This window comes from Dreissena polymorpha, chromosome 8, assembly GCF_020536995.1.
Source record: "Dreissena polymorpha isolate Duluth1 chromosome 8, UMN_Dpol_1.0, whole genome shotgun sequence".
Classification (NCBI taxonomy): domain Eukaryota; kingdom Metazoa; phylum Mollusca; class Bivalvia; order Myida; family Dreissenidae; genus Dreissena; species Dreissena polymorpha.
This window is the reverse complement of record NC_068362.1, coordinates 104,702,782-104,723,688: the sequence shown is the minus strand read 5'-3', so window position 1 is coordinate 104,723,688 and position 20,907 is coordinate 104,702,782. Positions and strand designations below refer to the sequence as shown.

The following is a 20,907-nucleotide window of genomic DNA, read 5'->3' as shown; positions in this document are numbered from 1 at the left end:
CAATACTGTGCTTAACCCATTATTGGATAAAAAATAATGGAAACCTTTATACTCATCCTAAAAAAGAAACAATTTAAATAAAATAACTGAAAACTACAATATGATAGAAATCTGGCGCACAGTATATCCAAACGAAAGCAAATTGACCTGGCACTCAAACACAAAACCAACAATATTTTGTAGATTAGACTTTTTTCTTATATCTGAGTCACTTTGCAACATTATTGACACATGTAGCATAAAACCAGGATTTATGACTGACCACTCTCTAGATGAACTTAAACTACACAAAATACAACCTGAAAGAGGCCCATGACACTTTTAAATCAATAACAGCATCTTATTAGATACACAATTATCAAACGCAAATAAAACAAGAAATATTCAATACAGTTCAAAATAATAAAGATGCAAACCCAAACACCTTTTGAAAAGTAATCAAAGGAAATATACGTAACACAACAATTAGATACACATCATTTAAGCAAAAAGAAACACACAAACTTGAAACTGAAACCATCAAAAATCATTGAAACACTTAAAAACAATTGCATAAAACAAACACTAACGATACCGAAGCCATTGAAAATGAAATAACATTTTAAAAAACAAGTATTAGAAGGAATTTATCATACACATCTCAATGGAATAATACTACGAGCACGTGCACAGCATGTTGAACACAATGAAAAAAACACAAAATACTTCGCAAACATCGAAAAACGAAGAATTGAACAAAATTAACTGTACACGAATTAGTAGTCAATTGCGAAGATATAACAAACAGAACTCAAATGCTAGAAGAGCAACGTTTATTTTTCGAAATCCTGTATAAACGAAAACATGTTGAAAATAACACCCTTTTTAAAAATACACATCATGCTTTAAATCAAGAAGAAAAACTACTATGCGACGGATTACTAAATGAAAATGAATGTGGATAAGCACTAAAAGAAATGCAAAATAACAAAAGTCCAGGATCTGATGGCATCACAATCGAATTTTATAAAAAAAAATCCGAAATGATATTAAAACATATTTAATTAATTCACCTAACTATTCATTTAACAACGAAAACTTAACTACACTACAAAAACAAGGTATAATAGCACTCATTCCAAAACCTTATCAAACTGGCGCCCGATTAGTTTACTGAACAATGATTATAAAATTGCAACTAAAAGCATATCAAACAGAATTTAAAAAACATTACCATCAATCATTTCAAGATCTCTATCTGGTTTTATTAAAGGACGTTACATTGGTGAAAACGTACGTCTGATACAAGAATGCATAAAATATTTCAACCAACCAAATAATTCTGGCCTAATTTTCTTTGCAGACTTTGAGAAAGCTTTTGATTCACTAGACCATTCGTTTATGTTTTCTTGCCTAGAAAATATGAATTTCTTTGAAAGTCTAATTAAATGGGTTTAACTATTTTATACCGATATTAACAGTTTAATTATCAACACTGGCTTTTTCTCAAACAGTTTTAACATCGAACGAGGGGTAAGACAAGGATTTTCACTTTTCATCCTCGCTATTTATTATATGCATCGAGTATCTATCACATTATATCTAATCGAATAAACACATAAACGGAATATCGCTAGAACCTAATGAAGAAATTAAACAGTCTCTTTTTGCTGACGATGCAGCTTATTTTTTAAATAACAGTAGTGACTCGTTCAATAATCTTATAGAATCGCTAACCCTTGTTTAAATGGTATCTGGTCTTAAACTAAACACAATGTAATGCACTGTACTACGAGTAGGCAAATTTAAACAAAGTAATATTCATCTTAAATTCAACTGGACATCAGATGAAGCAACAACGTTAGGAAAAACCTTTACAAACAATGAAAATGAAACAATTTAAAAAAAAATATTGCCTTAATTTCAAAAATTTTAAAATTGCTTAAAATCATGACAGCATCGTAAACTTACACTTATCGGAAAAAAACACCGTGTTGAAAACGTTTGTACTCCCTAAATTAATTTATACACTAAGAGTTCTCCCAAACCCACAAATGATATTATTGAAGATATAAAATCAGATATATTTAATTTCATATGGGACGGTAAACCTGATAAAGTTAAGCGAACGCAATTAATTAATATCATTAAGTTTATACCAATACGAGTAAATGGAAATTATTCTATTAAAAATTCTTAAAACATATGGTGACTCCTTACTTTTTGAATGTAATATCAACAATAATATCCTAGATGAAATCCCAACCAAAAAACATATTTCTATGGAATGTTATATCGGCATGGTGTAAAGTTACTCATAATTTAGAAACAGTAAAATCATTCTATGGAACAATAAAGACATAACTACTAACAATTAAACATTTTTCTATAAACATTGGTTTGAACGAAACATAAAATATGTAGATCAATTGTACGACTACAGAATAAACGACTTCTATTCGTTTGATAACGTATGCTACATATTCGGAATACCTACATATAATTTCCTTATGTACTACACATTGATAAGAAGTATACCCATACATATAAAAGCTGTAACCAATACAAAAAATGCACCATGTACTCAAAAAACATTCGTAGAAAACATAATTGCAAAACAAAACAAAACGAACAAAATATTTTATACACTTTAAATTAAAAAACCTGCCGAAATATCTAAAGCTCAAACTAAATGGCAAAACCTTCTTGAAGAAAAATAATATAATTGGAAACAAATATTTGTCATGCCATATAAATCAACTACTGATAGCACACTGAGAAACTTTCAATATAAATACATCCAGAGAATCATAGCTACAAATAAACATATTTTTAAGTGCAAGCTATCCAACACGAATCTATGTGATATGTGTAGTGAACATATTGAAACAAGAGAACACCTTTTCTGGGAGTGTAAGCATATTCAATGGAATCAATTGACAATCTTTTTAGAGAAACAACAATTACACTATCCCTCTTAGACATCAGTTTAGGGGTAAATACCTTCAAAATACAAGAGGTTAATAATGCTAATGGAAACACATTGATCTTTCATAAACAAGTCCAGAATGCTTTCTACCCACTTGATGCAATTCATCCTTATTCAAACTTATTCTGATTTTCTTTACAACCAACCAAAAGAAAAAATAAATACATATTAACCCTTTTTATCAAAAAGAAACCACAAAAACAAAAATGTATATATAAGCATATGTTGTATAACATGTTTGAACATTATTGCTACTACATGGTTTATTTTTGTCTTATGATCATACGAATGTTTTCATTGTATGTCTTTTATTGAATAAAAAAAGACATTGATACTGTGCGAGATGGAATGTAACGCATTTAAAGAGGTGTTACAATTGCCCTTCTGGTACGACGGTTTATGCAAAACTCAATACTTTTAACATTTTTAAAGGTTAATTATGAAAATAATATAGAATTAATAATTATTTTTATTGTTTTCTTTATATTATCAGAATAGGGAACAACAATACTCTTATGACATAAAATGTACAAGTGCACAGAATGCAATGGTGTAGTAATTGTTCAGTGTGAAATTGTTGTATCCGCTTAGCATTTTACATTGGAGATCAAATAGTTTCACGCTGAACACAAAGCTTACAAAGTGTCAAAATGCAATTCTGCATCCCTATAATTTTTAAATTAGCCCATCTATAATAAAAATTATGTTTACGCTATTCCTCACAAAAGATATCGTTAATAAAAATTATCTGTTATTTTAAAAAGTCAAAATGTTGTAGTTTGAACGTTTTCCTTTTTGCGCAGTTGTTCACAAATAACAAATTTTTTCATTTATTTATAACTGGCGGAAAAGGTTCTCATTTTTTTTATTGGAAAAGGTCAAAAGCTAGATAAGACAGCTACACCGAAACAAAAGACAAAATGAAGTTAGTATTGTTTTTAATATTTACACCATTTCCATACACATCCGAGGATACAAATGATAGTAAAACATCCTAGCAGTATATACATGGTAATTGACATGTGGAATTTAGAAAGATCGTTTGGTGCCCAGCACATGACTTCATGAATATAAGTCACGTGATCAGAATACGATTTTCGGTTTTCTTCCAGCCTATTTAGTTTTTCACAAATGCTACAATAAGGCGATGGAGCCCAGGGATTAGGCGATAAATATTTTGACTTCTCGTTTAAATAATTTAAGTATTTGTCTTCGGAATCTGCTATTTGTAATAGATACACTACTAACTCTTTCGCGGATTGAAACCGCGCGGTGTCAATGAAAGTGTTTTCGGGTAGCAGACGACTGTAGTTTGCACCGCCTCGCGTAACAAGAACTATTTCCCATTGAAAGTAGCGGAAGAATTTCTCCGTAATATAGTCCGTACAAAGGCTGTTTTCGAAGCTCAGATAGAATTTGTAGTCCATTTCGATTGCTCTTTGAGAAACGTCAATATTTTCACTTCCCGAGCAGCGTCCGAAAATATCAACCTTAAACGAAACCAAACAAGTTTACTTTTAGTATTTCAAGTAATGGGAGCACGCATTGTTCAATAAAATGCATCACAATACTTCACAGACAATGAACAACCATGCGATATCAGTATGGGACTTTTGCAGAACTATATTCACAAAGTATACTGTGTCGTAACCCAAGAACATCGAGGGGGTGGCTTTAAAGAGGGACCCCGGGGCGGCGGTACCTAGTGCGCTCAACGCGCTGGGGAAACCGTCTCGGGGATGAAGACGACGGCTGATGACAACAAGTGGGACATAAAGGCGGAGCTGTGTGCTGCAGCGGTGCTGCGTTCAGACATGAATTTGTCTTTTGAGATTGTCTATCTACCAGTGCACATTAAGGTCTCATTGGCCACCGTGCACTGGTCTATTTGGATCTAAATTATTTCTTTGGCGAATACCCGGGAAGCCGGGGTTAATTTGACCTACTTTGGCTCTAAATTAATCTTTCTCTCCTGAAAGGTCACAGGGGCAGGTCGGGCTACTATACCCTCGTGAAGAGGCCAGTAGGACCTGTAAATAAACTCTGAAATACACACGGAAGTGAAGGAGAAATGCTGATCGGTAATCTCCGTAGAGTGCGGAGGGAATTCGGAAACTTCGGTAGATTCCGGATTGTGCCTTTCCGTTGGTTAGGTGGCGCTCTGTTCGCCAGTATATAAAGGCTTGCAAATAGACACGTTAGACACTGTAGCGGATCCGTGGTCTAGTGGTAACACACTGGCTTTACAATCCAGAGATCGCTGGTTCGATCCCCCGCTGCACCTAACCTACTAACTCGTCTTTCGCATGAGACGTTAAATCGAGGTGCAGTGTACTAGGTGCTATACACCGGGCACTAAAAGACCCAGGGTCACCTCTGGAACGGGGTGTCTCCTGTATCTTGCACTATCCCCCGTAACCAACTAACACGTCTTTCTGGGGACGATGGCCATATGGGAGACAATCCCGGTGCACTCGATAAAAAATAATGAAGAACACGTTAGACAGTTAGTCCTCCGCGAGGGACGTTAAACGGGGGTGCAGTGTATCGGTGCTGTACACCGGGCACTTAAAAGAACCAGGGGCGCCCTCTGTATCCCGCTCGAACCCCCACTAACACTTCTTGGGGCGGAGAGCACAAAAACCACACACAAACTATAAGGAATTAACATTATTGCCAATAAGGATAATGCTAATCTAGAGATAATAGGAATACTGCAAAAACCATTTCGATAAAAGGCAAACCACTATATAATCCATTAAAAAACAAAAAAAAAAAAAAGCATCTAGTCACATTAAGGTCTCATTGGCCATCGTGCTATGATGTATAATATGACCTTATTTTCTCCCAGGTCGATACATCTGTAGTCGAGAACACGCTGGACGACCTGTAAATAAATCTCAAATACACACACACACACACCACGTTAGACAGTTCTCCGGTGTATGAGAGCGGATCAACATCTGAAGAAAAGGGACGTTACTCTAAAAAAGACAGTGCTCTGGAGCAGTTGGGTATTTACGTTGGCTGCAAGCTTTAAACGGTGCTGCCCGGGCTGCAGAGTTCCTGTTTCTTGGAGAGGGTCTTCAGAGGGTTGGAATCTATGGACGTCGTACAAGGCAGTGACGGAAGCTTCACCTAAGGCCTTGGGGTAGATTCACGGAGGCGGTAGCCAGTAGCTTCACGGAGACGGAAGCCGGTAGCTTAACAGAGGCAGAAGCCAGTTGCTTTTAAGGAGGCCGGTAGCTTCACCGAGGGATTGGTGAAGGGTTGCGGCTTAATTGAAGCTGGGAGTAATAGGAAGCCGGAGGGTTCGTTGAAGACATCGGTCCCCTCTGTGGTCGCATTGTAAATTATCGTAGCGATTCGATTATTTTAAGTTCATAATCAGAAGGCAGGTAACCTAAGGAAAATTATAATTACATTGTTATTTTGTAATTGGCCTTCCGAGGGTTTCGGAAGGAACATCGGCATTGTGAGGCCGCGCACATAGCGCTCGGTGGCGGTCTCAGGTAGTCGGCGGCTCGCCCTACACATGCAAATACCTTACCTTCAAACCGTAATCGATCATTTCCTGTACGTATTCGTCCCTCATACTATCCGCCCTACAGTGGCTCACAATCCATGCGGCATGCTTGGTTTTCCTTCTAAAAACACTCGGTTGAACCGGCTTGACACCTGGTTGTAATGTTTCCAGCATACCATAGGGGAAGAAGATGTCTGAATCAGTGCGATAGGACATGGACCAATTCATCGTGTTCGACCAGCTTTTATGTCTATAACCATTAAGTTTGTGATTTATTGGCGATTCTAACCCGAAAAATATCCATACTTGATCAGGTCGTGTGTCGACTCTTTGGATTGGAGGCGAAAACATATTTGGTTGAGTCATCGTAAACACAATGGCGGAATGGTTTTGGATGTTACCTGTGTCATCGTCAGTCATGAAGCAGTTTTGATAGGAGCATACTCTAGAAATCGCCTCGTTGGCGCGATCAAGCCCAATCCAGTCTGGTTTCTTGTACCATAATATTGAATGTTTTACTGAGTTATTGTTACTTCTATGTTCCCGGCTTGATTTAACGCCCTCCTTCACGTCAACCAGTGTTCTGTGATTTTGAAATGTAGCCTTTACGTTATTTTCTTGAGAACGCCAAGTTCCAATGGAGAATGTGGGCCAGTATTGGTGGCCGGTCATGTTGAACATTATCTCAATCATCCCGTACATGCCAAGAGTCGCTACGAGCAGCAGGAACAACAGCGTCTTCAGTACTCGTGCTTTGCACACTGGTAATTGTCGCATACCTGTCTTGATAGGAACTGAAATAGACGAAAAACGATTGGCGTTACAATCCATTTTAAAAATGGGCAATCAACTTTATGCCTTTCGGTGACAACTGCAAAATGTCGATCTGGGTTGATGGAACCATCAATATAGCAACGATATCGCGGTGAGTAAATGGAAATGGTATCCGCGGGGCGAGCAGATCCCGGGAAATGGTATCCGCGGGGCGAGCAGATCCCGGGTTTGACCCCCACTCTGGGAGCGTTCTCAGGTTCTCCTTAAAAATCAAATATATTTTCCAGGAAACAAGCTATTCTTGTCTATAATGTTTAAATACAGTACAGCCAACGCGGAACAAACATATTTCGCGATCCGCGGCGGCAAGGGGCAACGAGTCGATGCCGAGTCGGCCGTTGAAGCCGCATCAGTATGTGGCGGCAAGTCGCATTCGCCGCGAAGCTTCGCATCTGTCCACCGAGACATGCCGCGGCAAGCCGCGATCCGCGACATGACGCCGAGTCCATGCGCATCTTCAAATCAAAATCTTTTGAAAATGATAAGTCAAAGAAATTTAAAAGAACAATAAAAGTAATATTTAATATCATAATTATTTTAATGTGTGCGGTTTCAAAATAGATAAACTAGTTATTAAAAAAGCATGCTGTTGTTTTGTTTTTAATGATTACATTCCCGTTTCTAAAGAAATTGCTGTCATCCGGATAGAAATACTTATTATTTTAAAAGAATGCAAATAAAAAAAATCGAATTTATAAAAACAAAATAAACAAACAAAATACGATTATCACGGGCATGTATTAATAAAATTCCAATAATAATTTGCCATTGTCATTTTTAGAATCGGCTAAAGTACTTTAAGTTACTTTTTGTGCGTTTATTGTGCCGTATGATTATTGTCTTTATATTAAACGATCAACAAACATATTTGTTTTGAGTTTAATTTTAACGACAACATGTATTAGCATTTAAGCATATTTAATGTGTCTGGCCAAATTAGTTTGTTTCCCGCCCGTTGTGTATGTATTTCACACATAAATGTCACGTAATTATGTTTTGGCACATACGTGTGGTCAAGACTCCAGCAGTTGGTGGATTTATAATTGCTTGTTGTTTTTGTTATTATATTTTAGCTGAGACAATTAGCAGTTTGAAGCCACAACACTTAACACTTAATTGTTAGTTTGTTAATTATCAACTTATTATAACTATTGTTTGACTATGCGTTTATAAAGTAGTTTCATTGTGTTTATATTATACAGTTGATATCGCTAATCATCATCGTTGGTTCTATTTTAAGTTATGGGTCAGAGATATGGGGCTACACAAAAAGTAAAGAAATTGAAAGGATTCACTTAAAGTTTTGTAAGCGTTTACTAAATGTCCCCACAAATACATGCACTGCCGCAGTCTATGGCGAACTGGGTAGATACCCTCTGTTTATAAATCGCTACGTTCGCATTTTAAATTATTGGCTCAAGATTATTTCGACTGATAATATTATCTTAAAGCGTATCTGTTCCCAGGCTCTAGCCGATTGTGACGATGGTAACCGAAATTGGGTACACAATATAAAAAATATGCTTAACGAATACGGACTTACTTTCTTATTTGATAATGCGCATTTTTTAGATGTAAATACATGTGTATGTACCTTTAAAAACAGGGTAATAGATAACTTCAAACAAGAATGGTCTCGTTCCCTTGAACGTAGCTCTGTGTTCGATATGTATGGGCAGTTCAAAAATACCTTAGAATATGAAACATATTTAGATGAAGTCCCTAGAAGCCTAAGATATTATGTTTGTAGATTGGGAATGTCTGCCAATCCTTTACTAAGCCAGACTGGGAGACACATTAATAAACCTTGAAATGAAAGATATTGCTTGTACTGTTTAAATAACAACACATTTGATATAGAAGACGAATACCACTTTGTATGTATATGTCCTTGCTTTCCCGATTTAAGAAAAAAGTATATAAATAAGAAATATCGTATACGACCATCAGTGTTTAAATATATACAGTTATTGAAAAGTGTAAATAGAATTGAACTTATCAAATTATCTTCATTTATAAAAGAAACATTAGGTGTACGTTCTGCCTTTTATAACAATATTGTGTAATTGTTCATCTCCACTGCCTATTGGCAGTCATTAATAAACCGACTTTAATAACCTATTGTTACATGAATAATACTTACTTCTTTCTTACTGTTTATAAACTGTATGTTTATTCAATAACAATTGCTGCAATGTATTTCTAATACACCATTGTTGAAATGAAATGTTGTTAGTGTGTGAAATTCACGTTGTCACTTTGTAAACTATTTCTTGTGTTATAGACGATGTACCATGTACAAGTCTGAAATAATCCATGTACAAGTTTGAAATAATCTGTCTGTCTGTCTGTCTGTCTGTCTGTCTGTCTGTCTGTCTGTCTGTCTGTCTGTCTGTCTGTCTGTCTGTCTGTCTGTCTGTCTGTCTGTCTGTCTGTCTGTCTGTCTGTCTGTCTGTCTGTCTGTCTGTCTGTCTGTCTGTCTGTCTGTCTGTCCGTCCGTCCGTCCGTCCGTCCGTCCGTCCGTCCGTCCGTCCGTCCGTCCGTCCGTCCGTCCGTCCGTCCGTCCGTCTGTCCGTCCGTCTGTCTGTCTATCTATCTATCTATCAATACCCGATAATCCCGTTTCTAAGCAAATTCCGGTAAATATTAACAATAAAAGTGCTCAAGACCCACACACATTCGCAATTATTCTTAAGTATCAAATACATGTTGGCATTTGTTAATATTTAAAGATGTGATGAAATAACGTCAAATTTGGGCGTTTTTTTCCCACTGAACACGCATAAATCGCCTGACGTGATGTTCATGTTTTTATACTTCTTTATTAACGTTTCGGCACACGCCTCTATCAAAATATGGACACTATGTGTTATCTAAATGTTTATGTTATTTTTTTTCAATACAACGTATAAAATAATATTATACCCCACGTGACTTTCCAATCTTGAATTTCAATATAGATATACATAGCGTGCGACCATCTTTAATGTCGCATGGGGCATTATACATGTATAAGGTTACCCTCGCGCGGAGCTGAAAATAGAACTACGGAAAACCCAACATTGAACCAATTTTATAATAAAGAAATAATATTTTTCTATCGGTTTGTTGTAGAATAACACACGGTAATGAGTATAGATACGTCGGAATAAAATCAGACTTGTTACACGGCTTCTTGCTGACCCCGAACGGTTTGAGAGAGGGTCGGTATATTAATATTGGTCAGTAAGAAGCTGCGTACGAATTTATCTGACCGAGTACCATTCTTTCTTCAGCATCAACTTAATAACAGGAGAAAAGATTCCTATATTGTATTTTATAAGAACGTCTTGTCCATTTCGGTGCAGTCATTAAACGTTACTAACCTCATATTAAAAGCTTCTGACCTTATATTGAAAAATACGCGGTCAGCATGTGACCTGGCTTGGTAAATGAAAAACGAGTATTCTGAACTAAGTAACTTAGTAAGATCGATTGAGCACCACGTGATCTAAATTAATGTTCTATAACAGAAAATATTGTTTTGTATGATCAAGTGTCAAATTTAATTTTATATAAAACATCAATCAAAGAATAGCAAAATAATCCGTGTTATGTTACATTGCCATTATAGTATCGCTATAAATTTAAGATTTTTTTTTAAGTGAACGTTATCCGGGGGGTATGCGTATACGGGAGCTTAACGCATTTAAGTGAGAACGTTGGAACAAAACTTTAAAGATGGCATTGTTTGTTGGGTTTTCTTGAAGGAAGAGAGGATATTTTTACCCGGTAAGCCCCTTTGTATTTATAATCATTTTAAATGAATAAGCCCTTTCGGCTGTCCGGTTTTTGTGCTTCCTACGGTTTTTTGTTTCAAGATCGTAGACGTCGGGATTAAAAAAATATTGAAGGAAAACCGTCCACAAATCTTGTCTACTTACGTTTGAGAAATGGGATGTACAAATATCATTTTCTCTTATAATACACAGTATTGATGCACGTGTACGGTAAAATATAACTAAAACCATGATTATTTCATTTTCCCGACGCCGTTTTACTATATCTCTTATAACTAATTTATTGCCAAAAACTATTCGTGTAACCCCTCTTTTTGGAACTGACTTCCTTTTAAGCACATTTTGGGACATGACTTCCAAATGACCAGAACAGCTCATACCAGTGTAAGAAGGTAATACACGAACTTTCTGTCGTGAATGAATTTACCATTGATATGAATGTTTTAAAGAACGTTTCCTCTGTTGAAATGCATACCTCTTTCATACTTTTCAAAGACACGAAACCTCAAGCTACATTACAAAAGATGAAATATAACTTGTATTGTTATAAACTGCGACATAATACGTGGGGAGCTTCACTTTTTTGCAATATACATGTACTTTTAAGCAGCATAGCGCCCTTTTTGGATGGGATATTATGTTCTGATGTTATGTAATCGACGTACCGGTTCGGAATCCATTTTAAACTAATTGGCGGGTGCATACAGCAGCGGATAATATGCAGGTCAAAACTAGATTTTACATCCGGTTATGCTGGTTTTGACACCCGACGCATATACATTGTATACATTTATGAATGAAAGGCTTCATGAACGTTGACGTCGCTCTTGATTACCAGAAAAATTCTCACGTACGGATTTCAACCGTCTTTGTTTACAATCTATTAAGTGCACAAGCACTGGAATTTGTATAGCGTTTTTTTAAAGGTGTATGTCCAGCGCGTGCGCCGAGAAAACAGGGCTTAATGTATTTTTTGTTCAACTCTATAATATTTATATCAAATCTGTATGAAAAAATGTCGGTGAACATTAATCCGGTGTTAATTTTTGAAAACATCGAGGCGTTCATTAATTATGGATCTAAAACGGAGCATTAATCTGCATATTAAAAAACACCGGGCGTATTGCATTTTAGTTCGGAGACATGTCGAAAGAAAGCAATAAGAGGTTCAATTATATATGAGCAAGTCTCGCTGCACACGATTACGCACTTACTTCTCGTATATATTTGACTCTTATGAATCTTGGCAAATACCTAGTGTTTTATTTTGCTTAATCTAAATTAAGTCATGCATCTATATGTACTTTAAGCAGCATAACGTGACTTCCAAATGACCAACAGCTCTTTCATATGTGAAAGAGATTGACACGAAATACCTACCCATCTATAATAAAGTTTATATGTGTACTTCAATATTATAGTTTTCTAGCATTTTATGTGGTGCAATATAAGTGTTTTCTTAATCATTTTACTGTAGAATTATAAAAATGCTGTACACAAAACCTGCTGACCAACTGAATCAATTAGCCGATTTTAAAGAAGATGGGTTGTGGGGTGGCTGATGTACGATATATTTAGAATGTAGAATGTTTATCAGCCTTTCAGTAATATTTTAATTAATTAAATGTATTTTATGACGTGTCGAACTTGTTCTGATATGAAATTTTCTTTAACCATGCTTTTACTGTCTTTTCAGATGATGAAGGTTAAAGGGCGATAATAAGTGCAACTTTCGTTGCAGTATAAAATTATGTAATTAGGAATTTAAAATAAGCGGAGGACTGGTATAACATTCCCCATTTATGGACCACATGAGTTTAAATGTAGAATATGCAAGAGAGAGTCCTTCAACAGAGCCGGATTAAAGCAGCAAATAAACCAAACGAACCAAACAAAAAATGTACAGCTGATGTATTATGTGTTTGTTTTTGTTGTATTTCATTATTTCTACATAGACAAGTGTGACATATAATTGCTATGAGTGCTACATAATTACACGTTTTGTTCCGTATAAGTCATGATGCTAGTTTCTCACCTTTTATGAAAATAAACCATTATCTGTGTTACGTCATTTCTTCCTAGAGACATCCTCTGCATACATTTTCAATTGTATTCAGAACTTACATACATGATTAAAAAAGACTTGGGTCGGAATGAATTCGTTATGCATTTGACATATAAACATAACTTAAGATTAGAAGGCATTTTAGGAACAAACGAAATAATCTTTCTAAGTGAACCGATACTTTATTCCCTCAATACAACAGTCTTAAATAATATGTATTCACATAGGTATTAAAGAGAAAAAATACATGTATATATTGATCACTTCTACAGAAATCATATCGTGTATTGCATTTGCACAAATCTTTCTATCCACTACAAATTCACTTTTTCGATTATAATAATAGTGACCAACTCAGGACTGGTTTAAACGAAGGTCGTCATAATGTGTCACATCAAAGTCATATACATGTATCAGTATCGTTATGGTAAAACGTGTCAAATGTTATTGTATTAAATATATATAAACAATTAATAAATGTATTTAAGTTTTCATTAAAAAAAAACATCCACCGATATGCATCATCTAAGCAGGTGTCAGGTATTCCAAAAACATCCACCGATATGCATCATCTAAGCAGGTGTCAGGTATTCCAAAAACATCCACCGATATGCGTCTTCTAAGCAGATGTCAGGTATTCCAAAAACATCCACCGATATGCGTCTTCTAAGCAGATGTAAGGTATTCCAAAAACATCCACCGATATGCATCTTCTAAGCAGGTGTCAGGTATTCAAAAAACATCCACCGATATGCGTCTTCTAAGCAGGTGTAAGGTATTCCAAATTGCTTCATGTATTCCCAATCGCAACAATCGCAGTATTTGGTTACAGCAACCTTATACTAGTATCGAAACGGCTTTGCTCTTTTCTGTTTTTCATTACACTTATATTGCACGTACATGTGATTGTTTGGCGTGGTACTTCGACGTTATCTTTTTTGTTTGATTGGTGGGTTTTCATGTACTTTTCGCTTTCTAGAGCGGTACATACTTCGTTACGCCGTCTTTTTAAATCTTGGCATACTCGACGTATATAACTGGTGTCTTGATATCTGGAAATAGTAAGCATAGTATTCCGTTTAGTAGGCATTTTATTCCGTTTGATGCATATTCAAACATAAGTACATGTGTATGTCCATATGTGTTAAAATAAACAGGTAAGAATTACACTGTGTTAATAATACCGTTGAATGTCTATATTACACACACTAAATGTAAGCGTTAAGTACGCGATAAAACATATAATAATAATAATTAATAATATAACAATTTATAAAAAATATAACACTTGATTTCCTCAAGTGGATATGTTTCCAAAACATTCACACCAATGCGGAATTCATTCACGAAAGGTTTTTCGCATAAAACCTTCTTACATAGGAAATAGCTGTTTATCATATGGAAGTCAGGTGCCAAAATGTGCTTAATAGGAAGTTTAGCTCCATAATGGGGGTTAACCCGTTATAATTCGGCATTAAATGAATAAATAGACATAAAAACGCGTCGAGATAATAAAATAATTGTGATTTATGTTATATTTTACTGTGAACATGTACAAATACTGTTTATTGTGAGAGAAAATGATATTCGAACATCCAACATCTCGAAGGTCAAGAAATTAAACAACAAATTTGTCGACGGTTTTGCTTCAATAACTTTTTTATTCCGACGTCTACGGTATTGAAACAAAAACCGAGGGGAGCACAAACACCGTTGAGCCGAAAGGGCTTATTCATTTAAATGAAATATAAATATAAACTGGCTTACCTGGTAAAAAAATCCGCTACTCCTTCACGAAAAACACTAAAAAGATGCCATCTTGGAAGTTTTGTTCCAACTTTCTCACTTAAACGCGCTTAGCTCCCGTATACGCATGCCCGCTGGTAATAGTTTATTCCAATAATGAATGTTAGATAAATAGAATACCTTACTAACATTTATATAACTGTGCACAGCTTACCTCTAGTTTCACTGGTAATTCAATTTTCAAACTTTTTAAGTTAGCTTCCTTAACTTAAGCGTTGATTCAATAATGAAACGAACAAAGACATGTCTAAATGTAAAGCACTGATTCACGTGATGCGTGAAAAAAAGGGTGTCGAATTTCAACGACATGAATTTCGGTAGATTGTTTGTTCAGTCGATAGAGTATTTATTCAGTCGATAGATTATTTGTTCAGTCGATAAATGTATCCAGTATGATCAATGTTCACTCAATAATGAAATATCATGTTACCAGCGTTGCATGAGATCGTCGGTAAGCGGGTGCTAAATGACTGCCAACAGACGCTCGATTCTGTCCCCTTAGACTATATCGCGATGCAATGTCGAATTCTCTGATGTTTTCGAGTACATTACCACACTATCTTTGGTATCGTTATTTTAGGTCGCAATATACTTATTCCAATCCTGATGTAATTGAATGTAAAACGATCAAATCCAGTTAAAAATAAAGTCAACATTTTTCACGGAGGGAACCCCATAAACATACATTTTCTTAAAAAGCATTCTAAGCTGAATGAATTTAAGAAAAACAGGTACGTCAAGTGATATGTAAGAAAGAACTTAACAAGTATCAAAGTTCACTTTGTTTTTCAAGTCTTTTATTAATCTTTCTCTTTCAATATAGCATATAGCTTTTTCTTTAAACGACCCGATCTGTCAGGTACAATGTCGGCCATATTTATTGTCATTGTATTTAGCTTGCGGATCCTACATTTAGTATTTCAATGCGTATTTATAGAAAATTCGTAGTTTTCCGCACATTCCCGGATAACGTTCGGAGTGACGGATATGTACGAAAGAAGGCGATATTGCACGGAGTTTATTAGAGTGCTAATACCTTTAAAAAGTGTATCAGAAAAATTCTTCATACTTTCTCCGTAGACACTCGTATATTTTCGGCCTAGACCGTCAAGTGAGGAACTTATTCTCGCATGAATATGCAAACAATAAGGTCACATAACCCCATACCGGAACTCCTGTTTGCAGGGTTACATGCGGTCAGTTTCATACTTAGCACACATTGTTCAGTGCATGTTGCATAAGATATGTAAAATACATTGCAAATGGAATGTTTTGGTATCAATTTGAAGGTATATTTGTAAGCAATAAGAAAAAAAACCATTTTTGTGATCTATTTTTTCTGTTGATGGTTCCCGGCTTCGAAAGTAGGTCATACTATTTGAGCCCAAAATGGTCGCCTGCACAGCTGTCAAAACCGTTGTGCCTATTCTAAGGTGAATATTTTGAGTTACAACGTATATAATTTAATCACATCCATTTTTACAAAAGATTGTGTATTTATCTTTCCAATGATGTGTGATAATATAGTGGGTCATTGCTTGATCATGGTAAAAATTGATATCGAACTTCATTTATTTTATATGTAATATAGAAGGAAATTAATTGCGCATGCGTAACCATAATAAAAACTATGTCGTACCCAATGCTTAGCAATTTTGCTTCAATAATATTTTGTTTCACGTTTTATGACACTTTCATGTTATATAGTGATGTTCTGTATTTACAATGCGGGTTATTGAGATCTGCGAAGAACTTCTTTGCAGGGACCTATTTGTTTGTATAGGTCCCTCTTCTTTGATTGCGCACGAATGACCGCAAGGTTGTAAATCGGACTTTTGGGAATTCATTCATTCGTGGATGTTTTGGCAGCCAGCCCATTCTGACTGTCTCAGAAATTTGTATCATTACTATGGCCTAAGGGCTTCGCCACAGGCCAATAAAAATGCAAATTGCACAGTTACAGCCATGTGTTGATTTTATGAGTTTATTTTTTTTGTCATCATAGTGATGAAAACAAGTCATACACAGGACAAATGACATGGTCACTTGTAGTGTCTATCCCACCTTTACAACAGCGGAACAATTTGTAGCACTGGGGATGACAAAGAAAAGTTGAGACATAAAGATAAAACATTGTATGATTCTTGTTGTTTGTGAGCTATGGGATTCTTTATAGATTGAGTCATGTTAATTGGAATGAATATGTGGTTAATTCTCATCCGTATGCCTCTGCCATTACATAAACTCGTGTTCGCCATAAGTGCTTATTGAGTTGTTATTCCTTTTCTACTGTAATACATATAAAATAAAGCAAACCAATGAAAATTGCCTTTCATTATTATAAAATAAGGTTATGTTTGCAATGTTAAGTTATTTGTGAATGCTGTCAAACGTATCTGACCAAAATGCCGATGGTATGAAGATAATCAATAATTGAAAATTATGAATTTTCCGTCACCAGAAGTAATTAAAACTTAAACGAACCCAAATTCATCCTGAGATAATATTTGATAACATTTAATTTTAAAATTTTGTTTATTTTAAGTATAAAGTGTAAATTGTTCGTTATATAACGTCACAAATCATGCTAAACAAAACTGGTTTTTGAAAACCACAAAGATAAAAATGTCCGACTCAAGGACAAAATCGACTCAAGAGCGAGTTACCCTACTGCTATTATCCAGGGGAGAGAAAGCGTTAAGTTGAAATAATTAGAGTTGTCAACTATAAATACATCAACTATTTATAGATTGGCATATAACGCTTTGTTAGCAGCATACGGGGTATTTATAGAAATGTGTTCATTTCCTCAATGAAGATATGTAAATTTCTTTGATAAAATTCTTCAAAACTATTAAATAATTAATATAAAATCATAATTTAAAGTTCAGATAAAATTGTCTACCAATTTATAGAATGACTTAAATAGAGCAATTTCTTTAATAATAAAATTTTGGAAAAGGTTGATTGATTCAGATTGTTGGCCAATTTTAACATGATTGCGAATATCGTGACTGAGTATAAATATTAATATCAACCCAATCAAATCATACTTACCTGGTACAGGGAACACCTTGATCAAAAAGGAGGTTTCCCCAGGAAGAGGCCCTTCCATTGCACTTCGGTTGGGCTGACGCCTGCGATAGCCCCAAATGTGGGTTACTCGGGTACGCAATTTATTTGTGTGGGGTCTGCGTTCGCGCTAACCCTGAAAACTGGCAAATGATTCTTGTCGACAGTGGAGCGAAATATGCTGGCAACATTACATAACACATTAAAATTGAATGTGAATATGTTCATTGGTTGTCTTTAATTTTCAGAAGCCCAATCTAGTCCAAATTTGATGATATCTGAAGCACCTATGTCTTTTTGTTGAGGCTGTCGGCCATTTTTTTCCCTAGACTGATATGACTAAAGATTTTCATTAAGACAATTTTGTTAAAGGTTTTATAGTTTTTTTTTGCTGACATGTTATTTGTAAGACTATTGATGTAAGCCTTTAGACTTTTATAAACCGAAAATCAGAAAAACGTCTCGCGGTCAGGTGAATGTTTTCCAAGGGATAAAAATGCCCGGATATGGGATGTTGGCAGACGAAATGGATAAGATATTTAATATAGATTTTTTTTATTCTTACAATTTTTCACTTACAAACTCTTTTGGAAGATTTTACTTTAAGAATTCTTCTAAGACCATTTTTACAATAGGTTTTATGTTTCGCTGAAGTCCAATAAAGATGACGTGGCTTAGTGGAAGCGCGTGCGCTTACGGATCATGACGACACGAGTTCGAATACCGTCATCCGTTTTTTTTTCAACTTTTTTTTCTTTCTTTAAAAATAAGTGAAGTCTATTAAAAACATGAAAGATTTGTAAGCAATCATATCTTATGACATTTGAAAATCAAAGCGCTGAAGGCACTGAATTTGTTCGCTGTTGTATAATCTTAGACTCAACTCAGTTTTCAAAATGATGTTATTATAATAGATTTTTATATCGCAAGTTTGAAATGATCACAACCCATTCAAATTTATAAAGAGTGTGTCTTAAAACACAGGTCGAGATGTGTTTGTGCTTTTTTCAAATCAATGATACAGCTAATCAGCGTGCACAGGCTAATCTTATTTGACATGCATTAAGCCCCGTTTCCCCTGAAAGCAGCCAATATGTACAGATTTCAATGATAAACAGTAGACTGACCAACGTTGTCTTAAATAAATAGGGCCACAAACTCACACAATGTCTACTTTTCAGTTGTAATTTGGTGTGTTAACAACAGAAAGCAAAAATGATTATTTTCATAATATTTAAGTTTGTTTTTAATATTTTCCAATAAAATTTGGCATACATATACTTAAGTATACAAACGATATGTATGTGTTATTTGGTGGTTGTAAGTTATATTGTTATTGATCTACAGAAAAAAGTTTTTCGTTGTCTGCTTGAAATTCAAATTTCCCTGTAAATGCTAAGCACCGCCAAATTGAAATATGAACTTCTCTCAGCCAATAGCTAGCGAATGACTCAAATCAAGTTAACATGTAAATACAGATTCAACTAGATGTCTGCTCAAACACGTGTTGCTGTTTATAAACACTCTAATGTTATCAGCAAATCACTGGCAGATAAACCCAGCCCACTAGTTAATGTAGGTTAAAATTTTACCACCGCAAAATCAAGCAAGTAAGATCCGGCTTTTAAATGCTTTATGTACTGTACCAGTGAAACAGAGAGATGCGGTGATTAAAGCAGACTTTTAGCATTATCGTCTGCTAAAGTTTACTGGAGTTATCCACACAGGCAGTCACGGGTGACTGTTCCTGCCGTAGCTAGCCCATACTGATCCATACTGATTTGCAAATTTGCGTCTGCATTATTTGTGAGCTTGGCTTACAAATAAAAATGTCAAAACATGTTAACAATTCCCTTAAAAACGTGGATAACAACACAATTTTGATTAAAATTTCGTTGTTCCACAACCTGTTTCATATATATGCCTTCATTCCAATAAATATGTTCCTAATATGTGCCTTATGTAGGCAATCTCTATGTTCCATTGCCCTTAACTTAAGGTGACCACGGGGACTTTGCTTGTTTTTCTAGGGGAGACAAACTTAGTGGCTAATGATTTGGTGTTTTTCTAGAGTTGTCCCCCATTATATTTGCCAAGACTTAATAATGTGCATTATATTCATGGTTCTGTGTTGGAAATGGTCTACTGAAATATGTTCAGTTATCCAAAAATAGGCAAAGTTATGTGCCAACATTTAGTAATAAAGTAACTTTATAAAAGTTTCATTCCCACAGTTGTTCTCACCAGATTACTCCGTAAAAACAAGTCTGCATGTCTGCATTTTGTCTGCAATATATTTAGAGGATAATACACGGCTGAGCAGGACCGGGCAGTGATAATCGGCCCGCAGGGAGCATAACGGCCCGATTATCACTTCCCGGCTCAGCCGTGTATTAACGTCTATAATATATATCTTACTTTGTTTTGTTTATCTTTGTTTTGTTTTTTTCTCTAAAATTTATTGCAAACCAGCTTTCCGTACTTTTATTTTTATCCAATTGATTACGCAATTTATGACGTATTTCTGTGATGTAATATATGTGACGAAAAACACCAGTTTTAGCTATTCGGACGTGAAAAGTATAAATATTAAATATTTTTGAAGTATCGAACGAAAGCAAAAACGTATTTCGGATTGTGCATTTGTCGTGCATAATTGGAAGCTTTGATAAAATTCTTGTAAACTCTCCGACAATTCATTCGATTTTGTAAATCGAGTTTTTGGTGGCAGTGGTTTGCTTTCGCATATCAATACAATGAATATAGATATCCGGATAAAATAACAGAAAACGGCTTGCACAACGTTGTTATTTTATTATTATAAGCATCGGATTAAAGTTGTCATAGAGGTTAGTGT

At 35.3% G+C, this 20,907-nt stretch overlaps 1 protein-coding gene and 1 non-coding gene across 2 annotated transcripts; one reads left to right on the top strand and one right to left on the bottom strand.

The window, feature by feature from the left end:
* Nucleotides 1–3,724: 3,724 nt before the first annotated feature.
* Nucleotides 3,725–15,219, bottom strand: LOC127842686 (4-galactosyl-N-acetylglucosaminide 3-alpha-L-fucosyltransferase FUT6-like). The gene is made up of 3 exons (XM_052372323.1): nt 15,133–15,219; nt 6,519–7,288; nt 3,725–4,458 (listed from the first exon to the last, which is right to left on the bottom strand). The coding sequence occupies exons 2-3, from the start codon at nt 7,269–7,271 to the stop codon at nt 3,907–3,909; spliced, it is 1,305 nt and encodes a 434-aa protein (XP_052228283.1). The 5' UTR covers nt 7,272–7,288; nt 15,133–15,219; the 3' UTR covers nt 3,725–3,906.
* Nucleotides 15,220–18,027: 2,808 nt separating this feature from the next.
* Nucleotides 18,028–18,190, top strand: LOC127843284 (U1 spliceosomal RNA). Its single transcript, XR_008032194.1, has one exon. It is a non-coding gene; the product is annotated as a U1 spliceosomal RNA (small nuclear RNA).
* The last annotated feature ends 2,717 nt before the right edge of the window (nt 18,191–20,907 follow it).